General features: G+C 45.1%; 1 protein-coding gene across 1 annotated transcript in view; it reads right to left on the reverse strand.

The window, feature by feature from the left end:
• The window catches only part of col22a1 (collagen, type XXII, alpha 1), a 463,862-nt gene that overhangs the window by 207,623 nt on the left and 234,834 nt on the right, over positions 1-21,405 (reverse strand). The window contains exon 13 of the mRNA XM_070888428.1: positions 20,271-20,324. Within this exon, the coding sequence (XP_070744529.1) occupies positions 20,271-20,324 (54 nt within the window). The remainder of the gene's footprint in view (positions 1-20,270; positions 20,325-21,405) is intronic.

The following is a 21,405-nucleotide window of genomic DNA, read 5'->3' on the forward strand; positions in this document are numbered from 1 at the left end:
CTACGAATATACCATAAGGCACAGACAACTGTGCCGACACGCTTAGCAGACTACTCCTGGCGACCACGGAAGGGTCTGATGAACAGGACTGTGAGATAGTCATGGCAATCAATGCCTTTGAGTCCACAGGTTCGCCCATGACGGCTCGCCAAATCAGAGCCCGGACGCCCAGCGACCCCACGTTATCGTTAACAAAAAGATGTGTCCTAACCGGTGACTAGGCAGAGGCTCGCGATGCCTGCCCCGAGGAATTAAAACCCTTTCACAGGTGCATGCACGAGCGATCACTACAAGCAGACTGTCTGATGTGGGGCAGCCGAGTAGTCATGCCTCTGCGAGGCAGAGAGGCATTTGTCCGGGAGCTCCACCGCGAGCACCTGGGGATCGTTCTCATGAAGGCCATAGCCAGATCCCACGTCTGGTGGCCTGGTATTGACGTGGACTTGGAGCTCTGCATCTGAAGGTGCACCATTTGTGCCCAACTCAGCAATGCCCCCAGGGAGGCTCCACTGAGCCCCTGGCCCTGGCCTATCAAACCGTGGTCGCGGGTGCACGTAGACTATGCGGGCCCATTCATGGGCAAAATGTTCCTCGTAGTTGTAGATGCATTTTCAAAGTGGATCGAATGCACCATTTTAAACTCAATCACAACCTCCACCACTGTGGAGAGCCTCGCAACCATGTTTGCAACGCACGGAATCCCTGACATATTGGTCTATGGCAATGGTCCGTGCTTCACCAGCGCAGAATTCCAAGATTTTATAATTGACCACGGCATAAATCACGTCAAGACGGCACTGTTCAAGCCGGCCTCCAACGGCCAGGTGGAGAGAGCAGTGCAAATCATTAAACAAGGCATGCTTAAAATCCAAGGTCCCACGCTGCAGGGTTGCCTGTTGTGACTGCTGCTGGCATACAGATCTCGTCCGCACTCACTGACTGGGATCCCTCCCGCGCAACTGTTGATGAAAAGGACTTTAAAAACAAGGCTCTCATTAATCCTCCCAGACATGCACAAAATCGTTGAGGCAAAGCGCCGTAAGCTGACTGAGTACCATGACAGAAATTCGAGGGGGAAACGGAATGAGATAGGGGCAAAGTATTTGTACTAAACTATGGCAGGGGTCCCAAATGGCTTGCAGGGACAGTAACGGGCAAGGAAGGAAACAGGCTACTGGTAGTACAAATGGACAATGGCAAAACCTGCCGGAGGCATGTAGACCAAGTCAAAAGTAGATTTACCAACAACACTGCGGAACCAGAGGCAGACTACAATGTGGAACTCGCACCACAACTGGTGGACAGACAGAGGGAACAACCTGAGGAAAGGGCAATCCCAACAGACAGCCCAGGCGAGTCAACAACAATCACACCAATCAAAACAGACAGCCCAGGTGAGATACCAGCCACACCCAAAGAAAAACAGACACCAAGGCAAACAACTGAACCACAACTCAGACGCTCCACGCGAGAGCGTAGACCACCTGAGAGACTGAACCTATAAAGACAATAAGACCTTGGGGGAGGGTGATGTCATGTATCTTACATTATTATATATAACTGTATCCTAACATGCTATACATGACTGTAATAAGATATGACCTGTAACCACCAGCATACCTTACCACCAGGGGTGCACTTGCAAGAGACAGGTGTATAAGGACAGGTCTCAGGCAAGTGCAGCATTCCAGAGCTGTGAAATAAAGGTGCAGGTCCAGAGTGACCTTGACTTCACTACATGCCTCATGTGAATCTGTACTGAGGGACAGGACTTTACAAATATGGATTGAGGAATTTAGATAGAGGGAGAGATTAAGGGAGGATAGGAGGGTTGTGAACTCAGAGGAGAGAGAGCATGATGAATTGAGATGGAGGTTGAAGTCACCGAGGATGAGAAGTCACTTGGTGATTAGGCTGAGGGAGGAAAACAGTGAGGATATATCCGTGATAAAGTTTTTATCATATTTGGGTGGGCGGTAGAGAATGAGAATTTTGAATAAGAGGTGAGAGGGGTGGAATAATGCGAGATGGTCAAAAGATGAGAAAGTGCCGGGGGAGTAGGGGGACAGACCAAGGTATGATTTAGTAATGAGAGCTATACCGCTACCACCAATGCCTAGTAATACCATAACATGACCCCGAGCTGTCATATTAAAACCCTGTGTTAAATGAACTGGATAATGTAATCTTACATTGTTCCCCTGCAGGTGCTTCTGCTGCCTTTTGACAGGCAGATCGATCAATACTTTACCGAGATGAAGCCAGTGAAAATCAGTCCTGAAGTTAGTTGGTTTTGTAGGTAAGGTATGACTGAACAGAATAGTTGGTCCAGCAGCAATTATCCTCCCCACTCACCACGTCAAAAATGGTCCTGACAATCATCCAAAATATTTAAATATCACCTGACCCTGGAAATTTGACTGTAATTAGGGGTGCACCTGGAAGTACTGTCCCACCAAAGATCTGTCACCATTGCGGCAGGCATGGAATTTGGACTCAGTAATTCAACTGATAATGTTGTTTACCCTTAGATATGACCCTTGTTTAAAAAGTCTAGGAGCGTTGGAGTGGTACCATTTTAGCGGCTCTGGTGCAGCATTGTATAATCCTCCATGTGCTCAGTTAAGCAGCAATGTGGGTGAACTCACTGCCTACAATGTGCCAGTACATTCAATCTGCTTTAAGGCTGATTGTAAAGTGTCCCATTTTTGTTCTAAGTTTCTAGCAAGTTTTTGTTGCATTTCCTTCATTCCGGATAGCTAATAATTTATTCATTTTTTGTGCAAATAATTTCTCATGTAATATCACTCATCCATTTTCACAAAAGCAGAGACAGACAGTGTGTTGTGTACATTTCTGCATCCAAGATCCACCCTGTTCATTTACAAAAGATTGGCTCTCTCTTTAAATCTATGCTTCACTGCATTAAACAGAAGAAAAGACAACTGTGGACTCAGTTCAATCTTCCTTCCCCGGTACCCTGCAACTCTTTCGGGGATGGTTTTATTTTTCCATAAAATTCTTCGGTGTAATGCAAAGTAACAGCTTCTTATGAGACACAGTGGTGCAGTGCTATTTCAACTCTGAGTGGAGACATATCCAGAAACCTTTCCAACCCCGTGGGGATTTTAGTGATGGATTAATGATGTGCCTCCCAGAAATTCAACAGACAATATCATGGCCAATCATGCTCTATAGGGATTTATTGGAGGCAAGGGTTCAGCCTGTTGTGTAGTGTTGTTAATTCTTGTAATTTATAGATTGCTGTCAAGAGCAATTCAATTGAATTCATTATTTGGAGGAATGAGAGGTTTGTTTCCTGTACATGAAAAGGAAGCAGTCTTACATCTGGGACCTGAGTTTGAATTCGACCCATGTAGATGGCATGAAACATTTCTCTCTCTCTCTCTCTGCTGGCTGTTCAATGAGTTTCTGGCAGTCTTAGCTTCGGTTCCAAGGGTTGTGAATGCACAGCATAAAGATGGCACCCTTGTGAAAACACTGCTTTGCCAACTGCCTTCCTTCCTCCAAAGTCATTTAAAAACTTACTTCTTCACCTGCGCTCTCCGTCACCTCCTTTAATTCTGCTCATGTCGTGCTCAACATCTTTCCCTTCCCTGTGTAATGTGGTGACATCTGATTAACCATTTATATTCCACTTAGTCTCTTATTGGGGGTGAAATTGGCCCTTTTTATAGCTCGGGGTGGGGATGGGGGGGGCGCTAACGGGGTGCAATGGTATTTTCGCCCAGGGGAGGTGGGGGTCACTACCGCCTCCTGGGAAATTGCCTCGGAGGCTTGGTGGGTGCTGTCCTGGCAGCACAATGCGTGCCAACCCCTCACCGCCCCCTTTCAGCCCTGTGGGGGAAATTTCCCCATGGGCCATGAGGCTGGTGGGCGGGTGTCAACACCAACTTCGTGCGTCGGTAAGCTGGCGGACATCTGCCAGCAGGGCGTTCCTTGAAGGGGAGGCCTTTAGCGCCCTGGGCTGCCATCTTTATTTGTCGGCTGACTCTTGCATTGGCCTGACAATGGCGGCCATTGTGTAGCCCGGCACTCTGTTTTGGGTGCCGGACTGCTGGCCTAGTCAATTGCGTCCCTGATGGTGAACATCAAATGGCCACAGCGGCCCTCCCCTGTAATGGAAGGGGAGGGGTGTTTAACACTACATGGAGCAACCGGCTGGTGCTGGACTCGGTGCTGCACTACTGCACTGGGATCGCCCCTCAAAGGAAGCGCAGTGCTGGAGACAGACAGGGGCGTATGACCCAATTCCGCGTCAGGGGCAGGAGGTCCCGGCCCCAGAAGGTAATTTCTAGGTTATACATTTTAACCTTGAGAAGAGATCCTATAGAGGTATATAAGATACCTCTATAGGATCTCTTCTCAAGATTAAAGAGTGCAAGATTTTCTGACCATTCCTCATACAACTAGGGATCAGCCTCTTGGTTCTTTTGTGCACTGCTCTCTGGTCTTGAATGTTTTCCTTGTGCCTCAGTAAACAGACGTAAACACAGTATTCGAGGTGGCCAGGGCAGTATGCATGATAAACACAGACCTATACTTTACTGAATTTCCACATAACTCAGCAGTTGTTAGATTTATTGATTGCTGCTCTGCAACAACTGGGCATGGTCAGTGTAGAACAGGCATCAGAGGGCACCCACACTGTGGAAGCCTACCCCAGCAAGGAGTCAAGTCCTTCAGGAACGGAGCCGAGGAAGTCATTGGAAAAAAAAGAAAAGTAGCACTGGCAGAAAAATTGGCAACCATGTCTTGTCCAGTCTTGTCAATCATTGAATGGTGCAGGGGCTGTGATGGTAGTAAAGGGGAAAGAAAACTGAGAAACACTTCAAGAGCACCATTTTTTCTTGGATTTGAGAGGACAATTGTCATTTTCAACAAATACATTTCCCAAATCAACGGTGCCATTGTTGAGAGAAAAAGTTGTTTTCCAATAGGAATGACATCCTTCCAATACCAATAATGAGGTGATTTTGGTCTCCCAGCAGAAAATAGAAGTTGGTGGGGCGAGAGCAGCAGTCGCCCAAAGGAGTCGGTGTGGAACATAAACCATTTTCCAAATCGCCCCTCATTATTATGTTTGAAGTGAGCTACCAGCATATAAAGCAAGCCCATAGGCAAGCATGACGATTAGGAGGTGGGAAATTGGCTGCTGATAGGGGAGGTTCCATTTTTTGTGAACAAAATAGAGAAACAACACCATGGAACTGCAGGAAGATGTCTGCTATTGCGCGTGGCATGGGTTGCAGCAAGGCCCCAAGAGTTTTGGATGCAGCCGTGGAGATGCTGGTAGAGCAAGCGAACAACAGAAAGGTGGTCCTTTTTCCTACGATGGTAGATGGTTGGTACCAAGGCCAATTAGTTGCTGGACATGGCAAGAAGTAATGCAAAATATGGTGGTTCAGTTTCTAACTGAATTTCTGTTGTAATATTTTGAAATGAAATAAAATGATGCCAAATTTAATTAGGGCCACAACAATGTTAACATTTGATTCACATTGTCGCAGTCTCCATATTACACAGAAGTACATAGAATTTTACAGAAATAGGCTCAACTGGTCTATGACTTTGTTTATGCTCCACATGAGCCTCCTCCCACCTTAATTCATCTCGCTCTATCAGCATATACTTCAATTCCTATCTCCTTCATGTAATTATCTAGCTTCTCCGTAAATGCATCTGTGCTATTCAGTTCAACCGCTCCATGTGGTAGCAAGTTCCACATTCTCGCTATTCTATTTATTAAGATTGAAACCAATCTTGTCAAACAAATTACCGGCAAAAATGTCCCTTTAACTAGTTGTCTACTGACCTTCCTGAGCCCTGATTCAGGAATTTTGCTCTGCTCAACTGTTGTGCTTAAAATTTTCCATCGGTGTCAAGTACTCCGTAACAAATCTTCCTTGTTATTAAAGGGGATTTTTTGTCCAATTATAATTTGTATAATAGGGATTTTTTTTTTGAGCGATTGCAAGATGTATGAACTCTCACTGATTTGGACCGGTCATGATTGCATCACTAGATCTGGCAATATTGAGAACACCAAAGATGATGTCACTGGAATCTGCTTCAGTAATGATCTGCAATCTGCAAACAATATTTGCATAAACTGATGTCTCTTCATTGCATTTATTCTGATGGCTTAAAGGGACACTGCGAGAAAGATGCTCAAAATTTATAACTGAACAAGATTTCCTTCAGATTTCGACCTGAGAGTGGAACACTGGACCTACCTCTGTAGCTAGCTTTTAAAAACATATGCCCCTTTAATAAATTAGTGCCGTCATTGTTTTCAGGATTTCCTTTGCCCTCTGATTATGTCTCCTTCTCTGGTAAAGATGCTGACAATTGCTCAGTGTCAGTCATGGCTCAGTGATAGCACTCTTGTCTGAGTCAGAAGGTTGTGCCTACAAGCCCCATTCCAGAGACTTGAGCATATAATCTAGGCTTGTACTGAGGGAGTGCTGAACTGTCAGAGGTGCTGTTTTTTGATTGAGATGTTAAACCAAGGCCCTGTCTGCCCTCTCAAGTAGATGCAAAAGATCCCATAGCACTTTTCGAAGAGGAACGGGGTAACTCTCCCAGTGTCCTGCCTTACATTTGTCCTTCAAATCGTTCAACTGACACCACCATGAACAGATTATCTGGTCATTATCACATTGCTGTTTGTGGGAGCTTGCTGTGCGCAAACTGGCTGCCACGTTTCCTACATTACAACAGTGACTATATTTCAAAAGAACTTGATTGGCTGTAAACCACTTTGGGACATCCTGAGGTTGTGAAAGGCACTATATCAATGCAAGTGATTTCTTGCTTGGTTATGGTTCTGTGGACAGCAGTTGCTTTCCAAGAGCTCACCCATGTAGATACGCTTGAAGTATGCCCGGACAGGAAGTGGCGACAGCAACAGGCTAATTGCAAAACCTCACTCGAGCCACTGGATAGTCCTCAGGAATGGTAACTCTGGCTCATTTTACCCTTTGTGAGGGATCGAAGCTGGGAGCTTCCTGGTTTCAGTGGCTCAGTCCCACAATGGACAGTTCACTTAGAAGAAAAAGAAAGACTTGCATTTATATGGAGCTTTTACAATCTCAGAACATCCCAAGCACTTTACAACCAATTAAGTATTTTTGAAGTGCAGTCACTATTGTAATTAGGAAATGCGAAAACCAATTTGCACACAGCAAGCCCCCACAAACAGCAATGTGATAATGACCAGACAATCTGTGTTTAGTGATGTTGATTGAGGGATAATATTGGCACAGGGCCAACTCCACTTCTTTTCTTCGAAATAGTGCCATGGGATCTTTTATGTTTACTTGAGAGACCAGACGGGGCCTCAGTTGAATGTCGCATCCAAAAGACGGTACCTCTGACAGTGCAGCACTTCCAACTGAGCTACGGCTGACACTAATCAATTACGCCATAATGTTCAGAAAGATAGAATGTATTAATTTGCAATGACTGGCTTCCTGATTAAAAGCCACAGATTTTGCATCCTTTCTGAGGCTTTCTGTTGAAATAAGGCATTTGTCTTGGCTCTCTGCAACTGCCCACTGTTCTCTGTTGCCCTTTTGCAGCAGCCATCAACGAGACACACTGATCCACACCTTCTCACTTGTATTGTCCAGGTTATACAGGTTACGTAAAGTAACACAAAAGCAAAATACTGCGGATGCTGGAATCTGAAATAAAACCAGAAAATGCTAGAAATCTCAGTGGGCCAGGCAGCTTCTGTGGAGAGAGAAACGCAGATTGGGTGATCGCTTTGCGGAACACCTCCGTTCAGTACGTAAAGGTGATCCAGAACTTCGTGTCGCCTGTCACTTTAATTCTCCGCTCCACTCCCACTCTGATCTCTCTGTTCTCGGCCTCCTACACTGTTCCAATGAAGCTCAATGCAAGCTCTGGAGCAGCATCTTTCATTTAGGCACTTCACAGCCTTCCAGACTCAACATGGAGTTCAACAATTTCAGACCATAACCTCTGCCCACACTTTGTTCCCATTCCTTGCCCTTTTTTTTCAACAAAAACTCCCTCTACTCCTTTGTTATTTTTATCTTGTTTCTCTCCATTTCCCATGGTAGCTAGCAATTATTCCGCCATTCACACCCTATCTAAACTCATCTTTTGTTTCCTAACTCGTGTTATTGCTATCTCAGTTTGCCCCATCATCCCCTTTGTCGCTCAAATCTCTTCTGTCTTCCACCCTATCACAGACCTTCCTTCTTGTTCTTTCCACCCCTCCCCGCGCCAACGCCCCTCCCCCCCACTTCCCTCTTTCTGGGCTCCAGCACTTCCTGTTACATTTCAAACTATTGCCAGTTCTGACGAAGGGTCATCGACGTGCAATGTTGACTCTGTTTCTCTCTCCTCAGATGCTGCCTGACCCACTGAGATTTCCAGCATTTTCTGTTTTTATTACGTAAAGTAACCGTCGGATTTTCTTTGAAATTCAGAGTGCATAACTATGTGCAGACAAATAGAGATCAATTTTCAACTTGCTACCAGGGCATGAAACTGATACTGCAGATTGGCTATCCATTAGAAGAACTGCATGATTTCCATTTACATTGATTGAAGTGAATATCATACAGTTTCTTTAATGGGCGGTCAAATTATCCTGGGCCTACAGATTAGGGACACAAATCCAGCATCAAATATGAATCACCAAGCCAAACTGAGCAAAAACACCATGAATAAGAACATAAGAAATAGGAACAGGAATAGGCTATTTGGCCCCTCGAGCCTGCTGTGTCATTTAATAAGATCATGGCTGATCTGATCTTGGGCTCAGCGCCACTTCCCTGCTGACTCCCTGTTGTGTATCTGTAAAGCATGCACTCCCATGTTCCGCCACCAGGGAGCTCATCCCCTGAAGTCCCAAGGGATCCCAGCATCCCTTGGGAGCACTGTATATAAGCCAGCCCCTAAGGCCTATTCCTCACTCTGGAGTGTCTTATTAAAGACTGAGGTCACTGTTACTTTAACCTCCCTGTGTACAGCCTCATGTGTTAGGGACACAATAACTGGCGACCAGAATACGAATCCAATGCAAAGATGCAGCAAACTGTGGGCATCCTGGAGAAGTTCTCGGAGGGTGAGGACTGGGAAGTCTATGTCAAATGGCTATACCAGTACTTTGTAGCCAATGAGCTGGACGGAGAAGGAAGCGCTGCAAAAAGGAGAGCGGTTCTCCTCACAGTCTGCGGGGCACCGACCTACAGCCTCATGAAGAATCTTCTGGCTCCGGTGAAACCCGCAGATAAGTCGTATGAGGAGCTGTGTACACTGGTTCGGGAGCATCTTAAGCCAAGGGAGAGCGTGCTGATGGCGAGGTATCGGTTCTACACGTGCCAGCGACCTGAAGGTCAGGAAGTGGTGAGCTACGTCGCCGAGCTAAGGCGACTTGCAGGACAATTTGAGTTTGAAGGCTACCTGGAGCAAATGCTCAGAGACTTTTTTGTACTGGGCATTGGCCACGAGACCATCCTACGAAAACTTTTGACTGTAGAGACACCAACCCTCAGTAAGTTTATGTCCACCAGTGATAACACCAAACAAATGTCTCAGCACACAAGTGCTAGCAATGTTCATAAATTAACTGGAACTGTGTTTGCGAGCAGAAATGTACAGGGCAGAACCATGAGTCTGCAACTGCCAGTAGGCCTCAGGTGACCCAGATGACTCAGAGTCCCCAACAAAGGATGAATGCAAGGCAATTCACACCTTGTTGGCAGTGTGGAGGCTTCCATTCAGCCTATTCATGCCGCTTCAAAGGGTATGTTTGCAAGAGCTGTGGAACAATGGGGCACCTCCAACAAGCTTGCAAATGAGCTGCAAGCTCTGCAAAACCTGCTAACCACCACGTGGCAGAGGAAGATCGGTCCATGGTGGATCAAAGCAATTTCGAGCCTCAGAGAGAGGAGGCAGATGCTGAAGTACATGGGGTGCACACATTTTCGATGAAATGTCCACCTATAATAATAAACGTAAAATTGAATGGATTATCCGTAGCCATGGAACTGGACACTGGCGCAAGCCAATCCATCATGAGTAAAAAGATGTTTGAGAGACTGTAGTGCAACAAGGCATTCAGACCAGCCCTGAGCCCCATCCACACGAAACTGAGAACGTACACCAAAGAGCTTATCACTGTCCTGGGCAGCGCCATGGTCAAGGTCACCTATGAGGGCATGGTGCATGAACTGTCACTCTGGATTGTCCCGGGCGATGGCCCCACACTGCTTGGAAGGAGCTGGCTTAGCAAAATCCGCTGGAACTGGGATGACATCCGAGCGCTATCACATGTCGATGAGGCCTCATGTACCCAGGTTCTTAACAAATTTCCTTCCCTATTTGAGCCAGGCATTGGAAACTTTTCCGGGTTGGTCCCAGAGGCATGACCCATTCACCACAAGGCGCGAGCGGTACCTCACATGATGAGGGAGAGAGTGGAAATTGAGTTGGACAGGCTGCAATGCAAGGGCATCATCTCCCCAGTGGAATTCAGCGAGTGGGCCAGCCTGATTGTTCCAGTACTCAAAAGTGATGGCACGGTCAGGATTTGCGGCGATTATAAAGTAGCTATTAATCGTTTCTCGTTACAGGACCAATACCCGCTACCTAAGGCAACTTATTTGCAACACTGGCAGGAGGCAAGATGTTCACCAAGCTCGACCTGACTTTGGCCTACATGACACAGGAGCTGGAGGAGTCTTCGAAGGGCCTCACCTGCATCAACACGCACAAGGGACTGTTCATCTACAACAGATGCCTGTTTGGAATTTGGTCGGTTGCAGCGATCTTCCAGAAAAACATGGAGAGCCTACTCAAGTCGGTACCACACACGGTGGTCTTTCAGGACGACATATTGGTCATTGGTCAGGGCACCGCTGAGCACCTACAAAACCTGGAGGAGGTCCTCCAGCAACTGGATCGCGTAGGGCTGCGGCTGAAGAGGTCGAAATGCATCTTCATGGCAACAGAAGTGCAGTTTTTGGGGAGAAAGATCGCGGCGGATGGCATTCAGCCCACAGACGCCAAGTCAGAGGCTATCAGCTGCATGCCCAGGCCACAGAACTTCACGGAGCTGCGGTCGTTTCTGGGACTCCTCACCTATTTTGGTAACTTCCTACCAGAGTTAAGCACCCTTTTAGAGCCCCTACATGTGTTGTTGCGCAAAGGTGAGAACTCGGTATGGGGAAAAAACCAAGTAATTGCATTTGAGAAAGCCAGAAACATTTTATGCTCCAACAAGCTGCTTGTATTGTATAACCCGTGTAAAAGACTTGTGCTAGCATGTGACGCATCGTCGTACGGCGTCGGGTGTGTATTACAATAAGCTAACTTTGCCGAGAATTTGCAACCTGTCGCCTATGCTTCCAGGAGCTTGTCTAAGGCCGAGAGGGCCGACAGTATGATTGTGAAAGAGGCATTAGCGTGTATGTTCGGGGTAAAGAAAATGCATCAGTACCTGTTTGACCTCAAATTTGAGCTGGAAATCGATCACAAGCCCCTCACATCCCTGTTCGCTGAAAACAAGGGGATAAATACTAATGCCTCAGCCCGCATACAAAGGTGGGCACTCACGCTATCAGCGTATAACTATACTATCCGCCACAGGCCAGGCACCGAGAACTGTGCGGGTGCTTTCAGTTGGTTACCATTGCCCACCATGGGGATGGAAATGGTGCAGCCTGCAAACTTATTGATGGTGGCGCAGCCTGCAGACTTGTTGGTCATGGCCCGCCAGATTAGGACTTGGACCAGCCAAGGTTCTCTGCTGTCCCTAGTAAAAAAAACTGTGCATTTCATGGGAGCTGGGCCAGCACCCCCGTTGAAATGCAAGAGCTAATCAAGCCGTTCCAGCGGCAAAAGGTCGAGCTGTCCAATCAGGCAGACTGCCTGTTGTGGGGTAACTGCGTAATGCTACCAAAAAAGGGCAGGGAGACGTTCATCTTGGATCTTCACAGCACACACCCGGGTATAGTAATGATGAAAGTGATAGCCAGATCCCACATGTGGTGGCCCGGTATCGACTCCGACTTAGAGTCCTGTATACGGCAATGCAGCGTATGTGCTCAGTTGAGCAACACGCCCAGGAGAGACACCACTAAGTTTGTGGTCTTGGCCCTCAAGACCATGGTCGAGGATCCATGTCGACTATGCGGGCCCGTTTCTTGGTAAAATGTTCCTGGTGGTGGTGGATGCTTTTTCAAACTGGATTGAATGTGAAATAATGTCGGTAAGCACTGCCACCACCAACATTGAGGGCCTGAGGGCCATGTTTACCACCCACGGCCTGCCTGACATACTGGTCAGTGACAACGGACCATGTTTCACCAGTGCCGAATTTAAAGAATTCAGGACCCGCAATGGGATCAAACATGTTACCTCGGCCCCGCTTAAACCAGCCTCCAATGGGCAGGCAGAGCGGGCAGTAAAAACAATCAAACAGAGCCTCAAACGAGTCGCAGGAGGCTCACTCCAAACCCGCCTGTCCTGAGTACTGTTCAGCTACCGCACGAGACCCCACTCGCTCACAGGGGTGCCCCAGGCTGAAATACTCATGAAAAGGACACTTAAAACCAGACTCTCGCTGGTTCACCCCAATCTGCATGATCAGATAGAGAGCAGGCAGCAGCAACAAAATGTAAACGATGGTCGTGCCACTGTGTCACGGGAAATTGATCTGAATGACCCTGTGTATGTGCTAAACTATGGACATGGTCCCAAGTGGATCGCGGGCATGGTGATAGCTGAAGAAGGGAATAGGGTGTTTGTCGTCAAATTAGGCAATGGACAAATTTGCAGAAAGCACCTGGACCAAATGAGGCTGCAGTTCACAGACTGCCCTGAACAACCCACAGCAGACACCACCTTTTTCAAGCCAACAACACACACCCAAAGGATCAACGACACCACGCCGGACCAGGAAATCGAACCCTTCACACCCAATAGCCCAGCAAGACCAGGCTCCCCAGCAGCCCTGCAGAGCCAACAACATGCCAGCCCAGCAAGGGCACAGCCAACACACCAGAACAGTCATTTGTACCGAGGTGGTCCACCAGGGAAAGAAAGGCTCCCGACCGCCTCACCTTGTAAATAGTTTTCACTTTGACGTTGGGTGGGGGGGGCGGGTGATGTTGTGTATCTGTAAAGCATGCACTCCCATGTTCCGCCACCAGGGAGCTCATCTCTTGACGTCCCAAGGGATCCCAGCATCCCTTGGTATCACTGTACATAAGCCGGCCTCTAAGGCCTGTTCCTCACTCTGGAGTGTCTTATTAAAGACTGACGTCACTGTTACTTTAACCTCCCTGTGTGCAGCCTCATCTGTGTTAGGAACACAATACTCCCCATAAACATTCATTCCCTTATCGTTCAAAAATCTGTATTTTTCCACTTTAAATATATTCAATGACCCAGCCTCCACAGCTCTCTGGGGCAGAGAATTCCATGATTTATTGACCCTTAGAGAAGAAATTCCTCCTCATTTAAGAATGTGCACCCACTTATTCTTAAACTATGCCCCCTAGTTCTAGATTGCCCCACGAGTAGAAACATCATCTCTGCATCTATCTTGTCAAGCCCCCCTCAGTATCTTATATGTTTCAATAAGATTACCTCTCATTCTTCTAAACGCCAATGAGTATAGGCCTAACCTGCTCAACCTTTCTTCATAAGTCAACCCCTTCATCTCAGGAACCAACCTAGTGAACCTTCACTGAACTGCCTCCAATGCAATCCCTCCTTAAATAAGAAGACCAAAACTGTACGCAGTACTCTAGGTGTTGTTTCACCCATATCCTGTACAGTTGTATCAGGACTTTCCTGCTTTTATACTCTATCCCCCTTGCAATAAAGGCCAACATTCCATTTGCCTTCCTGATTACTTGCTGTACCTGCATACTATTTATCTCGACTCTCTGTTTTCTGCTAGTTAGCCATCCTCTGTCTCTGCGAATATATTACCCTCAACCCTGTGAGCTCTTATCTTGTGCAGTAACCTTGTATGTGGCACCTTAACGAATGCCTGTTGGAAAATCAAATACACCACATCCACTGTTTTCCTTTATCTACCCGGCTTGTTATGTTCTCAAAGAACTCCAGCAAATTCCTCAAACGTGATTTTCCTTTCATGAAACCATGCTGATTCTGCTTGACTGTATTACGGTTTTCCAAATGTCCTGCTACTGCTTCCTTAATAATGGACTCCAGTATTTTCCCAACAATTGATGTTAGGCTAACTGGTCTATAGTTTTCTGCTTTCTGTCTGCCTCCTTTTTTAGAAACTCGCGTTACATTTACAGTTTTCCAATCCACTGGGACCTCTCCAGAATCCAGGGAATGCATCCACTCTCTCAGCTGCCACTTCTTTTAAGACCCTAGGATGCAGGCCATCAGGTCATGGGGACTCGTCCACCTTTATTCCCATTATTTTACTGAATACTTTTTTTTTAGTGATAGTGATTGTTTTAAGTTCCCCTCTCCCTTGATTATCATTTTTTGGGATGTTTTTAGTGTCTTCTAGTGAAGACCAATACAAAATATTCATTCAAAGTCTCTGCCATTTCCCTGTTCTCTATTATTAATTCCTCAGTCTCATCCTCCAATGGACCTTCATTTACTTTAGCTACTCTGTCCCTTTTTATATACACATGTAGAAGTTCTTACTATCTGTTTTTATATTTCTTGCTAGTTTGCTCTCATAATCCATCTTCTCTCTCTATTATTTTTTTTAGTCATCCTTTGCTGGTTTTTAAAATCTTCAAGCCTCTCACTAATCTTGGCATGATTGTATGCCATTGTTTTTCAATTTGATACCATCCTTTACTTCCTGAGTTAGCCATGGATAATTCTCCCTTCTCTTAAAGTCTTTGCTTCTCACTGGAATATATTTTTGTTCAGAGTTATGAAATATCTCCTTAAATGTCTGCCACGGCTTATCCTCTTGCTTCATCAGGACCGACTGCCATGCTGGGGATATCAGTTGTGCCCTTGAGTCAGTTTGTTGATCATGAAGTAGCTGAAAATTGGCCAGTGGGAATGGCGGCACTGGAGCAAACATGAATCCAGGGAGTGAGTGGGTGCGGAGAAGAGATCGGCATGGTGGTGAGCGGTGACTGACAGCAGCTAACAGTTTTAATGTGGAGCCACAAGAAGCCCTTCTGCTCCTTCTGGCTCTTCAGGTAATTACGTACCTTTTTGGTGGCAATCTCTAGCAGTCCCTTTAGAGATCTCTGCTTTGGTTGCTGTGCTTCTGAGAAAACTGACTACAGCCCGCATGATACATGCTATGGCTAAGTGTCAAAAATTTTTGGGAAGAGGCCTGAAATAGACATTATGCACCCAATTTACATAGGCAATGGGCTGAATGCCTGTTTCAGGCTGGTACCCTGGGTGACTGCAGGGCACACTAACCAATGTGGCATATGGTGCAAAATGTGCGACACCATGTTGGACCATGCAGTGCCCATTTTACTTCTGAAAAACCAGCACTGCGCAATCCAATTTCGAGGTCCAAGTCTTTCCTCATAAACCTGTCTTAAGATCGTATTCCATTAGTGAGTCATTCATTTTACAGCTTTCTTGTTATGAGAATTTCACCCCCACTAAGTGTACATTCATTTTTGCATTGGAAAAAAGACTTGCATTTATATAGCGACTTTCACGACCACCGGAGTTGTCTCAAACCGTTTTACAGCCAATGAAGTACATTGGGAGTACAGTCTAAAAGTGCTTTCGATTGCTTTAACTTGATAAACAAAAGTTGTAATATTCACAGCCACTACAGCGTTAAAGCAAATTAGGACAAGTGTGCTTCTAGTTATCGGTTTGAGTAACAGTGGGTACATCAGTCCTTTCACACCACTTTCAGTGGCATTTGCTATTACAAATAAACCAAAGTTCCCCCAAACTTGCTTAGTATAAAGGTGTCAGTTTGCTGACTAGCATTTCAACAGCTTTTGTTGTGCCATCATTTGATACGATTGACCTCACAGGCACAATTTAATGCTGATTTAAACACAAACTTTCTTTATTCCCCACTTTCACTGTGTTGTCCGCTAGTGAATGAGCCCTTTGTTCTCTGCCGAGAAATTACATTATCTTCCCATATTTCAATCCCGACATCCTTCTCATTCACCCACCTCTTCCTAGAATGTTGGCTATTTGTGAAATGGTCTTAATCAGTATAGTTATAACTTAAAAAACAACTTGAAGCAAAGAGGCTGAAAGTACTGAATGGAGGCAAAGCTAAGTAAAACAATGTTGAGCAAGCATCAATTTAAAATCATGGCGCTGGTCCTCCCCACTCTCTGTGGCTCAGTTGGTAAGATTACTGCATGATATCGAATAGAGCCAACTGAGGTCTCAGTCTGTCCCTGAAGTTTCTGCTCACCAATCCTTTAACTCCATTTATACTTTTCAATTTTCTCTGCATTTGAACTTTGCACAAAATGTAATATTTGATAAGTTCTAAAGACCACTGAGAAGTTGAACAGGTATATAAGATATTAAATGATATTGATAAGACAAATGTGATTAGTATTAAAGCAAATTGGGCTGGTAGGATCAAATAACACAAAATTAATTCAGTGAAATTGAGATGAGGAGGAATTTCTTCTCTCAGTGGGTTGTAAATCTATGGAATTCTCTGCCCCAGAGAGCTGTGAAGGCTGGGTCACTGAATATATTTAAGGCGAAGATAGGCAGAGTTTTGAGCGATAAGGGAGTGAAGGGTTATGGGGAGCAGGCAGGGAAGTGGAGCTGAGTCAATGATCAGATCAGCCATGATATTAAATAGCGGAGCAGGCTCGAGGGGTCAAATGGCCGACTCCTGCTCCTATTTCTTATGTTCTTATGTTCTTATGTTCTTAAATTGCTCAAATAATAATAAATAATTGGAATAATCTGTAGTGCAAGGTAGTAGAGACAAAAGCATTGGAGCCATTTAAAATGCAGTTTGAGGATTGTTAAGCTGGAAGCATTCGAGTACTAAAGGGATAAGCTTAATGATCAAATTGATTGTTCTTATGAACAAGGGCACGAGTTCTAAACAATTGCAAAGGTTAGGGTTCATCTATGTCATTGTAGGAAAGAGCTAAAAAGAGGGAGGGAAAACTAGCAAGCTCATCACTCCCAGCCTACTTGAGCACTTCCTAGCTGAATAATTAGCTGAACAGCTGGATTGTTGCAAGCCTTGAGAGTGAATCTCTAGATTATCCTCTCAGCCAGAGAACACCCACAGAGAAGACAAGTGGATAAAAATGAAGAAAAGTAATAAATTCACTTACAATGCCCCTCTTATAACAGCAACAACAACATACGTTTATATAACATCTTAATGTGCCAAGCGGGAGGTGAGACTCAAATATGACTAGTAGGGAAATTAGGGCTGGTAACTGAAGCTGTGGATGAAGAGTTAGGTTTTATGGAGGATTTTGATGGTGTGGAGAGATATAGCAAGGCAGAGAGATTTAGCGAATGACTTCCAAAGTGTTGTGACAAGCTGCTAAAGGCTCTGCCATCATTGATAGAGTTCCGGGAATGCATAGTAGACCAAGGTGACTGTACAGGTATGGGAAAGAAAGCCATTACAGGAGATGCACTACTTGCTTTGCAACAAATATCAATGGAACCAATTGAGGGCAGTGTTATTAAGGTGGACCATTGAGGAGAGGTATTGGAAAAGGATCGTGTTATCAGTCATTTCAAAAATTGCCGAGGAGTTAATGACAAGGATAGATAATGCATAGTGGTCACATGTTATTGGTGATGTTAACCAGGTGGGACGAAAGCCCAAAGGGTTGAGTGGTGGACAATAGCACCAGTCAAGACAATCAGTATACATTCAGTTCATGTTATAACCTTTCACGTTCACACATTCCTTTTACTGACCTCATCATATTTACTGCAAAAAAACTACTTAAAAATGTAAAAATTATGGACAATACATTATAGAGAACAACAAATATCTGGCAGTGAGTTTAGGGCAGTAACTCAAGCTGCTGGCATTAGAATTGTTCAACTGAATTACTGTAATTTTACTCACTGCTATTATCCTACACCCAACCCAACTGTTATAAACTATTTATACTTCAAGAAGTTTAGTATCAAGGATATTTGGATGGTTAAGTCTGGGGTAGTTGTTATGTTGTTAACTAGGTATGTAGGAATGCAAAAATGTGAAATGTTGTTATGCAGGCAAACATGGCCTTCATTCCATAATAAGAAATGAGATTATGGTTAGGTAACATTAGCTTTTGTGGTATTTGTTGAGCATGAAATCTTGGACAGGGCATTAGGAGAGCTTCTTGTCATTCTTCGAAAGGGAAGTAAAAACTGACAGGGATAAAATTCAACTTCAATGGAGTTGGTGGAATGGCCATCCATTATATAATCCGCCCACATTTCCTTGCTATTTGGAAAACTCAGGCAGAGTGTATAATGTGTGCCCCAGGAGTTACCGTCCTTTTAAAGCTCCCCCCCACAGCCCATGGAGTTGAATTTCACCCCATCTCAGTTCTGAGGTCCTAAAAACAGTGCATTTGCCAATGCTACTCAGAAACTGAATACTAGGTACTGTATGACAGCAGCCTAAAAATGAGTCTCTTTTACTTTTTTGCATGGAAGGGCTTCTATGCACCCTTTTCTATTGGGGGCAACACTGAAATTAGTCACTTAGTCAGTGAACAGGAACTGCTATCTCACCTCTCTGTGGCATTATATGATGGTGCTCCAGCATGCTGCACCATCGTGCTCTCCGATAAAGCTCAACATGACTATACTTAACAACAAGTCATGAAGAAATATTTGGAGGCAGAAGGCGAAGGGTCAGGCATTGGTTACATTTTCAAATACTTTTTTATTGTTAGTTCGTGTGATGGTTGAAGTATGGGGTCGTATTTCCATGAAGCACAGATTAAGATCAGAGAACCAGGACTCAGCCTGCAGATATCAGGACTCAGGACAACTGATACCATGCTAATAAAGGCAAGACTAATAGGAAGTACTGTATTGGCCTTGATAGTGTATAAAATTGCTCTCACCATTTCATACAAATCTGCAGTGAAATCTATGAATTGCAACCCCAACTCTGCAGGTCATAAAAACTTACAAGAAGTTGCACTTCATAAACTGTATTTTATGTTCTATTGCACACACAAAAGGGGGAATTTTAACCCAAAAACAGATGGATTGGATCGGGTGGGAGGTTAAAGAGACAAAAATTTGAATCCTGACCCCCAACATGCATCCAACCCATCCATTTTCGGCTTTAGTGGAGACAGGACAGGGCGGGCATCCTCCCAGGAGGCGGGTTGCAATTTTAAATATTCTAATGAGGCGCCATGCCTCATTTAGAAGCTCTATTATAAATTTAACTCTGGCTGGTTGGGTTTCCTGGGCCTCGGGGAACCCGTCAGCTAATGAAAGGTGAGGACAGCCGGAACCAAGTGGTAAGTGCCCTTCCATTTACCTGCTGGATCCAACGAGCCTGCCTCACCAATCCCCCGTGATCAGACACCCACCCGACCCTTCTGATCTCTCCCGACCTCCCCCCTCCCACCCCGAGACTTCTGAACCCCCTCCCCAAGAGACTATGATCTCCAATATCCCCTCTGGCTTTTTGACCCCACCCCCCCCTCCAATTTCCAGACCCCGACCTCCCCTCCAATGATGTACAGCCCCCGGCCTCATTTCCAATGATCTGATCTCCCAACCCCCTCCAAGTACCCTGTCCCCAATTTCGCTTCCAACAATCGTGCCACCGACCTACCCTCAACGATCTGGTCCCTGACCTCCCCTTGAATGATCTGGTCCCCCAACCTCGCCAACGATCCCTGGCCTTCCAACCACCCTCCACAATCCCTCCCTCCCTCCTCTCTGGGGCCTGGTGCCACAGGCCTACTAGCCGCCAGCCAGCCAGCCACTCCATCTAGCTGGCTGTGGATGGGAAACAGAGATTCAAAACGCTAATCAGGCCCTGCCATTAAATTCGGCAGGTCCTGAGGGAAACTCATTCTCCCGGATTGCCCGAGTGCTTTCAAGCCCCCCCTCCACTGCTGAACCGCCTCCAAACTAAAATTCCATTTTCATAACAAAGGCAAATACGTTGATGATGCTGATGGAAGTATGGCAGAGCATCGTAAGAAATCTGTACACATTTATTATTGAATTAGGAAATTGCATTTCTTTAATTATTTTTTTCACTCAACAAATGAATAACTTCAGATCTATACCTTATCTCCTTTGATTCCTTCTTGTCCAGATAGACCAGGGAAAAGAATTGCTCCCTGAAAATAAAAAAAAGTGGATATATTTTTTTCTGGAACGATCTACATTTCTCTATCCTTTCCCTTCCATTTATTTCCATGGCACTGCCTTGATTTAAAAATTCTCATCCTTGTTTTCAAATCCCTCACTTCCTTCAATTCTGGCCTCTTGCGCATCTCCGATTTTAATCACTCCACCATTGGCGGCTGTGTTTTTAGCTGCTTCGGCCCGAAGCTCTGGAATTCCCTCCCTAAACCTCTCCACCTCTCTATCCTTCTTTAAGATGTTCCTTAAAACCTACCTCTTTGACCAAGCTTTTAGTTGTCTGTCCTAATCTGTTCTTATGTGGCTCGGTGTCAAATTTTGTTTGATAACGCTCCTGTGAAGCGTCTTGGGATATAGAGGCACTGGAGAGGGTGCAATAAAGATTACGAGAATGATACCAGAAATGTGAGGTTATACCAATCAGGAAAGGATGAACTGTCTGGGTCTCTTTTCTGCTAAAAAGAGAAGGCTGAGGAGTGACCTAATAGAGGTCTTTGGAATTATGAAAGGTTTTGATAGAAAACAAGAGAGTGTTTCCATTTGTGGGGAAGAGTAAAACTGGAGCCCATCAATACAAGATAGTCACCAACAAATCAAATAGGGAATTCAGAAGAAACGTCTTTACCCAGAGAGTGATGAAAATGTGGAACTCGCTACCACAGGGAGTGGTTGAAGCAAATAGTATAGATGCATTTAAAGGGATGCTTGACCAGCATATGAGGGAGAAGGGAATAGAGTGTTATGCTGATAGATTTAAATGAGGAAAGATGGGAGGAGGCTTGAGAGGAGCAGAAACATCGGCATGGATTGGATGGCCGAATGGCCTGTTTCTCTGCTTATATCCTGTGTAATCTTATGTTTTACTATGTTAAAGGTGCTATATAAATGCAAATTGTTGTTGTTGTCTGGTAATAAATGAGCCTCTCCTTACATAGATGACATTTTACAGCTAATATACTACAGATTAATGTTCCCAACTTTTACTCTTCAATATTTCCATGAAAAATTGTTTTTCAATATGTGGAATAGACCGGAGTATTTCTCCATGCTTGATAC

Source organism: Pristiophorus japonicus, chromosome 1 (assembly GCF_044704955.1).
Source record: "Pristiophorus japonicus isolate sPriJap1 chromosome 1, sPriJap1.hap1, whole genome shotgun sequence".
NCBI classification, from domain to species: Eukaryota; Metazoa; Chordata; class Chondrichthyes; family Pristiophoridae; genus Pristiophorus; species Pristiophorus japonicus.